General features: G+C 31.7%; 1 protein-coding gene across 1 annotated transcript in view; it reads right to left on the reverse strand.

The window, feature by feature from the left end:
• The window catches only part of LOC145681814 (hillarin-like), a 34,673-nt gene that overhangs the window by 20,875 nt on the left and 537 nt on the right, over window positions 1-13,261 (reverse strand). The window contains exon 2 of the mRNA XM_081753422.1: window positions 1,818-1,938. Within this exon, the coding sequence (XP_081609548.1) occupies window positions 1,818-1,938 (121 nt within the window). The remainder of the gene's footprint in view (window positions 1-1,817; window positions 1,939-13,261) is intronic.

Below are 13,261 nucleotides of genomic sequence, written 5' to 3' on the forward strand. Positions count from 1 at the left end.
TTTGTTCGCCGTTATGGTGACCTTACGAGAAAGCAAATAATTTCTATATTCTAATGATGATAATTAAGTCTCAATAGACTTTGTTTATGTCTTGTGTATGTAATGCGCAATTATGTAATTCCCTTACAGTTTGATTTGCATATTTTACTATGACATTCCTTTATCACAAACATACACAAATACCTCTCAAATATAAATCACATGCGTGGATGAGCTTTGATTAATATTATATAATCTTATACTTATGTCTTGGTTTGTGATGCTCTGGTATACAAAAATTTTCAGAAAGTATGAGTGTAAAAATCCCTCTTTTCATTTATTTTACTGATTAGTACTCTATTTTCAGTACTATTGCTTATGTTAACGTCCTAATGAATGAGACACATTAAACATCTCAAATGATTGATCTAAGAAGATCTTCTGTTAGTTGCTTTCCGGATGGTTTGGGATAATATAACAGTTTTGATAAGGTACGGTTTCAACTGATGGAAAGAAGTTTATAAAAATCTTAACTCTAATGAAAACGAAGGCTATTTTATATTTAAACTAATAAATAAATAAATAAATAAATAAATAAATAAATAAATAAATAAATAAATAAAAGTGTCTGAATCGTTACTATAGGTACGGTAATTTTTGTGATGATTTCCATTAAAATTTTGTACACATTATTTGTTTTTCGACAATCCTTCTTTTCGACAAAATGGATAATGCGTTTTGTACGTAGTCTTGGTTCAGTTTCCTTTAGGGATGCTTGTCTCTACTTTAAGAACTTAGTTTCGTCTCAAATAGCCACTGTGCAGAAAGAGAACGATAAACTTTAATAAATAAAGAAAAATTTTCAATAACCTTCGTGCTGTCTTTCTCTGTAGTTTTGAGAAACCAAAGATACTAACTTGAAATGTGATTACTATTGAAGGAAACTGGCATATGTAATTCGGATAAAAATTGGATACCACTTGTTGAATCATTTCCAGGAATCCCAACGTTTGTCAATGAGAACGAATTCCTGTACTGCAAGAGTCCAATAGCCATGCTCTATTTCATTGTATTCTCTACTTTATGTACTTCAAATTAAGCTGTTTCTTTTAGCTTCCGGCGTGTTTTTTAACTAATTAATTTGGAGGGCAAGTAGCTCATCATTTAAGGAATAAAGATCAATATATTTGGTGGCCAAGCTGGTGCAGTGACAGGCTTGGTTCTGCTCGCTGTGTATGTGTTACCTTATTTCTCGGCAACTATTGGGCGAATATGAACCAAATTTGGTGACCGAGTAGCCCACTGTTCTAAGAATATAGATCACAAACTGTTTCCTTGATTGTCGTGCACTTGCGTAGCAATCAACATATCTGCAAATCGCAATTACGAATAATTTGATTTCTAGATACTCATAAAGACGACTTGATTATGCATTAATATTATTTTAGAAAAGAAATATTTCAGTCATAAAATTAAAAATTGATATAACAAATGCAGACTTTAATATTAGATTACTCGAATGCGACCTTCTCCTCATATATCATGGGATTTTCCTTTCAGAAGATTGTTGCTTAGCCGTGGTTTCACAGATGTTCACAATCATAACCGTACATGTGTATTACATTGAGTATTTTTTTCTTTTCTTTTCTAGTACAAGTTTCAAAAAATTTCAATCATATAACCGACAATTAATTCCTTTCCCGTACCGTTAACGATATCACAGACATAAGAGATATTATATTGCTAAACAATAAGTACATATTGTGAAGAAAAGTGCTCTCTACATTCGTTTCATAGTTCATATACAGTGCTGAATAACATTAATACTAATGTATTACCTGGAGTAATTTTTCTCTACTTCATCGTATGGGTAGTGTGTCCAGATGAGCTCTTCTGGATCCGTTAGGAAGAAATGTTCATTGAGCTGGCGTTTAAAGCTACCAGTCGTATCAGTGAAACCTAAAAATAAATGTTTTAAAAAAATATTAACAGGTTGTCTTTTACAACATAAAGTCGATAAATTTCAACGCTTAAAATATAATACCTTCTTTGTAAATGTGGATATAAAGCATTTCTTATATCTGAGTCTACTATTAACATTTTGAAAGAAAATCCTTTGCTCAAAAGGATATTCTCTGCCATTGTATTTTGAGATATCAACACAATAACAGAAAAAAATCAATCAATATGAGAAAGGAGATATTTCTCATAAGTTACAAGATTACAGAACGAATTGAATTTTCTGATCCGTTAACTAAAATATTGAACTACCAAGACAAAATCACAGTGACAGACAGGTACACAGTAGCATAACCTTCATCTTAGGCGAGGTAGAATATAACTGTATATTTTTAAAAAGAGATCCCAGGCTACAATAAATATTCGACTGTTTCAATGTAACCTTAATAAATAAAGTTAAGATAGGTTTTCTGATATAAATAATCAGGACAACAATTAGGAAACAGGATAGAATATCATTATATTCTGGTGAGGCGATGATTCTGTGGTAGAGCGCTCATTTTTGGTGCGTAGGGTCCCTGGTTCGATCTCAGCTTTCACCAAGTGAGATTTGTGGTGGACAAACACCGTGAGCGTGGGTTTTGTCGGGATTTTCCAGTTTCCTTCCACTTTTGTCATTCCACCATTATCATCCATCACATTATCACCGTTGCCCTTAGTCGTGGTTCATAATTATGGGATGTTCAACCTATATATATACGCTGACAAATGACACGTTCAGTGCCTAACGGAATGAGTCCACTTTTGGTCATTTAGGACATAATTCATCTTTAAGATCTCTATCTAAATCTCCTTTCAGAGCTTAAAAGATTAATGTCCTGATATTGTAAATAACTCTTATAATGTAAGAAACAAATGAATGAAATCCACTTTTGTCATTTTGGACGTATTTCATCTTTAAAATCTCTATCTGAAGCTCCTTTCAGAGCTTTAAAGATTCCAGTCCAGATATTGTAAATAACTCCTATAATGTAAGAAACAAGGGAATCAAGTCTACTTTTGGTCATTATGGACATATTTCATCTTTAAGATCTCTATCTAAATCTCCTTTCAGAGATTAAAAGATTCATGTCCTGATATTGTAAATAACTCCTATAATGTAAGAAACAAGGGAATCAAGTCTACTTTTGGTCATTATGGACATATTTCATCTTTAAGATCTCTATCTCAAGCTCCTTTCAGAGATTAAAAGATTCCAGTCCAGATATTGTAAATAACTCCTATAATGTAAGAAACAAGGGAATCAAGTCTACTTTTGGTCATTATGGACATATTTCATCTTTAAGATCTCTATCTCAAGCTCCTTTCAGAGATTAAAAGATTCGTGTCCTGATATTGTAAATAACGCCTATAATGCAAGAAACAAGGGAATCAAGTCTACTTTTGGTCATTATGGACATATTTCATCTTTAAGATCTCTATCTCAAGCTCCCTTCAAAGTTTAGAAGATTCATGTCCTGATATTATAAATAACTCTTATAATGTAAGAAACTAATGAATGAAATCCACTTTTGTCATTTTGGACATATTTCATCTTTAATATCTTAATCTGAAGCTCCCTTTAAAGCTGAAAAGATTCCAGTCCTGATATTATAAATAACTCCTATAATGTAAGAAACAAGGGAATCAAGTCTACTTTTGGTCATTATGGACATATTTCATCTTTAAGATCTCTATTTAAATCTCCTTTCAGAGATTAAAAGATTCATGTCCTGATATTGTAAATAACTCCTATAATGTAAGAAACAAGGGAATCAAGTCTACTTTTGGTCATTATGGACATATTTCATCTTTAAGATCTCTATCTAAATCTCCTTTCAGAGATTAAAAGATTCATGTCCTGATATTGTAAATAACTCCTATAATGTAAGAAACAAGGGAATCAAGTTTACTTTTGGTCATTATGGACATATTTCATCTTTAAGATCTCTATCTGAAGCTCCTTTCAAAGTTTAGAAGATTCATGTCCTGATATTATAAATAACTCTTATAATGTAAGAAACAAATGAATGAAATCCACTTTTGTCATTTTGGACATATTTCATCTTTAATATCTTAATCTGAAGCTCCCTTTAAAGCTTAAAAGATTCATGTCCTGATATTGTAAATAACTCCTATAATGTAAGAAACAAGGGAATCAAGTCTACTTTTGGTCATTATGGACATATTTCATCTTTAAGATCTCTATCTCAAGCTCCTTTCAGAGATTAAAAGATTCATGTCCTAATATTATAAATAACTCCTATAATGTAAGAAACAAGGGAATCAAGTCTACTTTTGGTCATTATGGACATATTTCATCTTTAAGATCTCTATCTAAATCTCCTTTCAGAGATTAAAAGATTCATGTCCTGATATTGTAAATAACTCCTATAATGTAAGAAACAAGGGAATCAAGTCTACTTTTGGTCATTATGGACATATTTCATCTTTAAGATCTCTATCTAAATCTCCTTTCAGAGATTAAAAGATTCATGTCCTGATATTGTAAATAACTCCTATAATGTAAGAAACAAGGGAATCAAGTCTACTTTTGGTCATTATGGACATATTTCATCTTTAAGATCTCTATCTAAATCTCCTTTCAGAGATTAAAAGATTCATGTCCTGATATTGTAAATAACTCCTATAATGTAAGAAACAAGGGAATCAAGTCTACTTTTGGTCATTATGGACATATTTCATCTTTAATATCTTAATCTGAAGCTCCCTTTAGAGCTTTAAAGATTCCAGTCCAGATATTGTAAATAACTCTTATAATGTAAGAAACAAGGGAATCAAATCCACTTTTGGTCAATTAGGACATATATTATCTTTAAGATCTCTATCTGAAGCTCCTTTCAGAATTTAAAAGATTAACGTCCGAATGTTGTAAATAACTCTTAAGTGTAGTGTATGTCTCTTTTTCTCATAACTTTGGTAATGGGAGGTGATTCCCTTGTGCTCTGAACGTCTTCAAATATAGCACCGGTACAGGTACGTATTTGGTGTTGATGGTTCAATAACGATGTACTTCTAGCATCATTTATTTCCAGTTATATTCCAAACAATTATATAATATTCGGATATTGAATGGGAAATTTATAAAATGATGTAACTTTACTTTTTTGGTAGAAAATGAATAATTTGTGCGGAACTGTTTCATGAAGATAGTTGCATAATTTCATGCTGAAATTACGTAGTTCTTACTTACTGACATGTCAAAAAAATGTACTGTTAAATTTCCATTCACTGCAGAAACAATGTTACTCCTTGAGTTTTGTTGTTTCTACTCTTTAACACTTACAGCTTTGTAATTATGTGACACTATGTACAATTGGCAATATTGTATTTGTAATCTTTGTTCCCTCAATACAACAACGAAGTAATTGTATAGGTTCAATACAATATCGTATTGAAGTACGATAAGTTGAAGTTAGTTCATGTATTGGTGTAGAAGTTCAACAAGCAAGATTCGACCAGGAAAGAAAATTCTATTTGAAGTTGAAATGAATAAAACGATAAATACCTAACGAAGAGAACGCAAGAGCGTGTGAAAAATGGAAATGACTACAAACATGTAGTAATTAAGAGGTCAAGAAGGGCTAAGAAATTGTGCAATCAACTTCAAGATTTCATAAAGCTTAGTAAGGAAAGGGAAGACCTTGCAGTTCTGACTTTCGATTACATGCAAATTCGTTGTCAACAATTCCTGTACAGGAATTATTTTTATCTCTATCAGTCAACACTTAATGTATTTGAAATACATAATATCAACACTGAAGAAGGCCATTTCTATTTGTATGAGAAATTCAAGGTCCTAAAAGACTAATCAAAGTAGTCTCTTTTGCGTTACATAGACAATTACTTGACAAGATATATTTATGAACTTCACCTTTTCTCCGACAGCTGAGAGGGACCAGAACAGGATTGTACGGTTATATTCTTAATATATCTCGTAGAATTGAAACGTTTTAGTTTGATTCAACATTTCCTTCCCCTATGAGGTCATTCACGTCTTCCAAATGATTGTGATTTTGGAGATCACTAGGAAAAAAAAATTCTTGCACAATATGACAGGGTATACATTCCGAAAATTTGGGAAATAATCGCACACTCCATTAGATCACAGAAGTTCACAGTGACCACGCTGGCCTCGCCTATATCTGTATAAGAAGATTGTTAATTCCAGTGAAACTAATAATGTTCCACAAGATAAGCGCGTTGTTTTCTAAATATATGCTTCAGATAATTTCATTGCTCTGGAAACTGTCTCAGGACATCATCGCATCATCATATATAATTTAATTTCTTTAGCATACATTCACACTGAGAACGTGACCTCATCTCAAAAAAAAAAAAAATAAATAAATAAATAAAATAAATAAATAAAAAAAATAAATAAATAAATAATAAAAATAAAAAATAAAAATAAAAATAAAAGAAGGGAATTAAGTGAACCCAAAATAGTTGATTTCAAGAAAATGGAACAGTATATTCTAGACAAATTGAAGATGTTTTATGAAGGCATTGCTGGAAGCAACAATCCATATTTTTTTTTATTTGTGAAGTTTTTCAAACAATAAACATAAATTATGTTAAGTTATTCTGTACTGTTTCCGATATATTATCTTATATTTGTTTTATGTCTTTGTCTGGAAAGTTTAATGTGATGTTTCGAGTGCTGTTTTAGAAATGTTATATGGAAGATATGTATCAATATTTTGCAGAGAAATATAATTTTACATTAATAAAAAAAGAAGAAAAAAAAAACAATACAATTTTCTGATTTTTCAGCTTATTTTCCACATCAAGGTGAAATCCCCAGAGTACAGAGTGTATTTATTTCTATAACAATGTTCTTAAAATATAAATAAACATAACATTCCACTATCTTGAACCAGTTTTCCTAAAAACAGTTTTTGTCTCTCCTGAAAAACGTGTCTCTGGAGCTGCATTGTTTTATAAAGTGTCGACTCAATTACAATTGTTGTGATAAAGTAAATAAATAATTCCCACTATCTGTGCGTTTTATTTGTATTTCAGAATCCATAATACATTAAAGTTATTGCTTTGTACGCAATTATGTATAAAGTATATATAATCAATTTTCACATACCTGTATTGTGCAAATTATTTATTTTTTATACACAATTGTGTATAAAATGAAATCTTTAACATATTACAATTATTATGTTTTGGGTGAACTTTATAGTGGAAGAGAAAATTGTAATTTTTGTTTACTGTTTCGAAAAGAGCAAAGAACAAACGGATCAAACATAATAATCAGATAAGGAACCACAAGAAAATAAGTGAAATACATATAATGGCCTACATTTTCTGTACCTTGCAACCATGCTGTATTTGAAACTGTAAATAAAACTTTTGAAACTACTCACTTTTGTTGACACGAAGTTTGATTCATGCATTTAGCAGCTAAGTTGTTAATTGTGATTTTTAAAGTTGTTGTTTACAGTTTTCTTCATTGATACTTTTTAATGTTGGACTCTATAAAATCCGATTTTTCAAAATTTCCTTTTAAAGTGTTTCATGAAGTTAATAACAATAATGTCCAAATTTATTTTACTATGCTTAATTTAGGAATTTACTTCTGTAAATTACAATAATCTTATTTGAAAAGTGTCACATGTCAATTTCCCTTCTGTGACTATTATGCCTTGATTACCACTTTCTTACCAATTCGAGCAGCTTCTAACTTGTTTCGAGGCTTAAGAACCCAGCTGAGAACCGTCTGACGTCATTATGTAGTTTTTTCTTTTTTAAATATAAAATATGTTGTAAAATTCAAATAAAATAACGAAAATACAAGAATTTTAGGAATGATCCAAAAGATTGTGATCTTGATCAATAATTAGTTTCAGATCAGGTGCCACACAATTTTTGAACGGTCCTAAAGCTAGTTTTCGCGTTTTTTTCTTTAACGGAATAAGCACATTATACTGAGTTAAGTGATAGTTTGGGTTTGGCTACATAAATGTAGTTCTCCAGATATAAGGCCTACAAGAAACTTTTTGACTGAAATATGGGAAATAAAATCTATTGATCCAATAAATTTTATTTCTAATACTTGATATAAATAAATAACAGTAAGCATAAGAAGTTATAAATGCTTTCAGATATTAAGACAAATAATCTGTTTGTCCCAGCAAATTCATTCTCATAAAATAAACGTATGAACATCTTTCCTCTTTGACCCTCAAATAAATGATATTCGTAATATTAGACGCATCTCCTTTTTCACAGACGTTATCTTATTCATGAATTTGTGCAGGAGTTTTCAAAAATCCAAAATTTCAACATTAGAATGTTACCATATTATACATATTTTAAAATTTGAATATTATCCTATATTATATTATAGTATATTATTATTATTGTTTTACATTTTAGGACGATTACGATGTATTGATTATGTCAATTGTTTGTATTGATTAAAATACCTTATTATGAGTGCAATTTAATTTAGATAAAGATGAAAAATCTAAAACACAATTAAAATTTTATATTATTATTCAATTGTTAATATACATGATCATGATTACCTTTAATGATAAGTTCGTTATTAGATACTTGGCTACTAGTAAACTTATATATAAAAGAAAAATAAAAGGTCTATCTATGATTGTACAAAATAAAATGCATTTAAGTTTATTGTCCTTTGTTTCTTTTTTCTGTTTTTTGTTTTTTCTTTCTTTCTTTTTTTTTTACTGTGACTATTGTTTTGCGTTCTATGAACTATGCATTTTCGGTGTGTTCTGACATTCTCCTTAGCAAATTACATTTGAGCAAATTACGTGCAATTTATCTCACTTTTTAGAATTTTATCTTCTATTTCGTGTTCGCGATAGACAATGACAAACCACACGAAAACCTGGCAACATAAACAATTTTAAAGAAAAGTTTTGTTAGTCCAACAAACAGAAGAAGAAGAGGAAGAAACACTCAGAAATATCATAGTATAATGTTATTTGAAGGTTCGAGACTACATGGCACCGATAGAGGATGATCCATCTCGAGCTCTGGTTTAATACAATATTAATTTTTTTACAAATGCTATTTTGTAGTTATTTTTAGTGTGAAACAAATTTTAAATGAGTGTGGAGATTTCTGACAACGACAATCTTATTACTTACAATGTTTAAGCTGTATAACAATTAGTTTAACACGGGCGATTTCGGATAACATGTCTGCGCCATTTTGGTTTAATAACTTCGGTTATTACCAAGACAATATATAGTGTATATCAATTCGCTCAATTCAATTTTCTACTTTTTATCAATTTAAAGTGTAATAGTCGACATGGCTAATAGCTGCGGCATTTAATCTATATATAACCACAAATGTGGTTCTAGAAACAAGAAATAATGTTATTACGTAGAAAGTTGGGTAAGTACTTACTAAATAATATAAAAGCTTATACGTTTTTGACTATTCCTTGACAAGTTAAAGAAGTGTGTAATCTCCGAAGTTTAACGATCAACAATTAATGTTTAATACGTAAGTTTAAGGCTATAATAGCACCTTCACAAAAACCTGCTAGCATTTCTAAACAAGAGTTCTATAAACTAGTACAAAGTTGTAATCTTCATAAAAATCTTTTTCGAAAGGTTTTCTCATAAATAAGACCTTCGGAAGAAGAGAATTCTAATGCAAGGAAGTTACATTATCATATTAATGAGTTTTTTGGCTTCATCAATTGTTTATCGTCCACATGAAATAGTACAAGATATGATTCTAAGAAGTGAGGTGAGTTGCTCAGATCTTCTGAGGAAGATGCCAGGGAACACCAAAACAGTACTGTTAATACTGTACATTAATATTAGACACAGTAAATAAAAGGGCAAGTATGCAAATTATTCGAACGTACGTGAATTCAACTTAAATAATTATGGTAAATTATTATTATTATTTATATTGTATTGTTCTGATTTGTCATATTTAGCAGATTAACTAGCGAATTTCTTTGATTTCTCTTCCTTGTGTAGTTCGGCTCGAATGGAATTAGTTTAAAAAAATGTGGTTCTGTACAGGGGCGCCCGAAGAAAATTTGCTTGGGGGGAAGGGAATCTCCATGGTTGCTATATTACGTCTGGTATTTTTGCTGTGGTTTACTATATTACGTACATATTTTCGTGAACCAGGGGGCAGTCCCCTCTCCCCCTTCTGGTGCCCATGGTTCTGTATTTTTCAAACAGCGGTTTCACTCTCGATGAGAAACGGTTCTTTAACCAGGAAATCGTCTGTGTGTACTTCGCTATCCTTTTCTCCCAGTGAAAGGATAATTCAGGGATAATTTCAGGAATAAGGAGCTGAATTTCAAGAAAGACACGATAAACTTGAGTAGGGCATTGTATCCTATCCTATTAATTTTATTTTCATATTATTATTGTTATTTCCTTAAATTTAATAAGTATATTCTTATGAATTTAAATTCTTATTTTAAAAATGTCCCATTTCTGATAACAAAAATTATGGGTGGCTTCACTGTTAGACGATTTAATGAGCCTCCGCCCTACATAGCTTGTTTCTGAAGCCAGTGAGTTCACATAGCGAAGAATACTGCTCCTTTGTAAATGAATACGTTTGTGTTACGTTTAGCTTGGAGTTACTCTGTTTGTGGAATTGCGCTTTGCTACTGGGTAAGGAAGACAAATAGACAGTGCACCGTCTTGTTTATATATATATATATATATATATATATATATATATATATATATATATATATATATATATATGTGTGTGTGTGTGTGTGTGTGTGTGGAATGTTTCAGGCGAGGAGGGCAATACTTTGGGAAATGGCAATATGGGAGATTCTAAGCGAAAAAAGTGTTCATACGAAATGGGGCATATTCTCAATGATTTGAGAACTTCAGGTTGTGAACTATTTTTTACTTTATTTTGTTTCTTGTTCACCTTGTAGTTACTCCACAAAAGGAAAACATAGGTGATGAAATGGTCTTTCCAACGATATGCAACACGTTGCAGTGTTGTCTTAGGAAGGGAAATTATTCAGGGAAATTTGGGAATCAGTGTTACCATCCTATTAACTTAATTAACCTTAAAATACTCTTAACTTTCCCAAATTTCCCTCAATAACTTCATTTTCAATGACAACACTGCCACATTTTGCATTCCGTTAGAAAGGTTATTCTATTATCTTTCTAATGCGCTATGCCTCACCCTTTTGGAATAATAACAGAGTGAGCAGTAAGCAACTTAAGGTCAAAAATGGTTCTCAATCTGTAGCTTTGAGACTGTTGAGAATACGACACATATTCATATGAACGTTTTTGCTTAAAATCACCCATATTGCCATTTTCCAAAGCATTGCTCTTTTCCCTGAAACACCCAATATATACATATATTTTGTTCAGTAATATAATAATATACTAGTGAAAAGTATAAAAATCGATGAGTCTTGCTACCGAACTAAGTATTTTATTATAATTGTATATCCATCTAGTGACAATTCTGCATGAGCAAAGCGATCGATGAAAACCAAACTTCAGGAACGTGTGGATGTATATATACGAACGCCATTGAGTAGTTGATTATGAATGCAAAGGCAGTGCATAACATTGTTACTTTTCAATAAATCAATAAATTTATATCTTTACATCATTACTAGGGCAACACAAAAGTATAAAAAGCATAACAGCAATGTACACATATGGTTGATACCTTGAACATGGTTGTTGTTGTCTAAGGGTCCAGAGGAAACTAAGTTTAAAAGCATAATAAAGCTTAATTTTAGAAAATAAAGCATAAAACACAATTTAAAATATATAGCACAATTCTTGGAAAATTCTATTTAACTGCAAGTTTAACATACTGTATTTTCTTAAACCAATATTTGCAATGCAAAATCATTGAGAGCAACGCAACAATGAAAAGCTTATTTTTATTCCTGTAAACTTTTCGGTGTAATCCTTTGACGTGGAGAAAAGAGGAAGAAAACTTTTCGCCAACAATAAATAGTACACAAGAACTCTACACTATATTGTTATGCGTACCTCTTGAACTTGAGCACTTTCTGTATTTTTGGTGATATCTTTTACTTTCCCTTTCTGTATATATGCACCTCTAAGGCGCACACAGGTGATAAAAAAAACTGACTCGAGTAAAGCATATCTCTTTACAATGCATTAAGTAGAAAGGAGGTGGGCGGATAAGGGCCATTTTTCGCCCATCAGACAACGGAAAAATGAAGTGTCCGATTCCTACAAGTTTGCAATGTATTTTTATACTAGAAGATATGTTACATATATAAAGATAATAGATACGTGATAAAGAAAATAGTAAGTCATAGAAATGAGTGCCCGAAAAGAGTTCGTTTCAGCGTTTTGCGACATTTTGGTACTGTTTGCTGTCTTTGATGGAGGCTTATAGGAAGAAGGAGTCGATGAACCAAAATAAATCTGACTCGTCATAATATAACGCTGTGTAACCTTTGATATGAGTACTAATTGATTTTGGTTCAGTGTGTCCTTCTACCTATTAGAGAACAAAATGTATTGCGCGAGAGTATAGAGCGATGACTACCGTTTATACGCTGTAATGTACGAGTTTAACTGGAGACTCCAGCTCTGATGTTATTTACCGATTGTGACTGAAAATACATGCTCAGCATGTCAATAAAATATATAAAGAAAATGTATTGTTTGCGCGGATGTGTGTGTAGGGCAGTAAAAATAGAGACAGCACGTTCTGGAGTATTGAGAAGGCCTGTCATTTCTGAAAGTGGTATGAGTAAAAGTGCGAGCAGGAAAACCAGTCGCAGAATTGCATGAAATTCTGCGATATATATATATCGAAGAATCATACATACCACGCGTCAATGAAGTACCGATGGGAATTCATTGATACGTTATATTGCAATACTGAGGAAAAGATGAAAAACAACAACCAACAATAGCTACCTGATGCATCCGATCCAAGCTAATACATACCCATACCCACAAACACCCCCCACCCCACCCCCATATATATAAGAAGCACTCCTATGCCTTCGTCTGTTGTACAAAGAGATCGTGCGTCTACGAGAACTGCCGTCGACACCACCTGTAAGAGTCCTAACATAGAGTTAGCAATACCTCGTTGTCACTACTCTAATAGCTGTTGTATAATATGTAAGCGTAAGAAATACTTAGTGGCTGTACCAAAAGCAGCTCGAACGCAGGCCTTTACAGAAACGGGAATCTATATTTGGTCGGGAAAACGCTGCTGTTAAACGCATCTTACGGAGTCCGTATTCTGTGAGGAG

Source organism: Thermobia domestica, chromosome 3 (assembly GCF_964235325.1).
Source record: "Thermobia domestica chromosome 3, izTheDome1.hap1.1, whole genome shotgun sequence".
NCBI classification, from domain to species: domain Eukaryota; kingdom Metazoa; phylum Arthropoda; class Insecta; order Zygentoma; family Lepismatidae; genus Thermobia; species Thermobia domestica.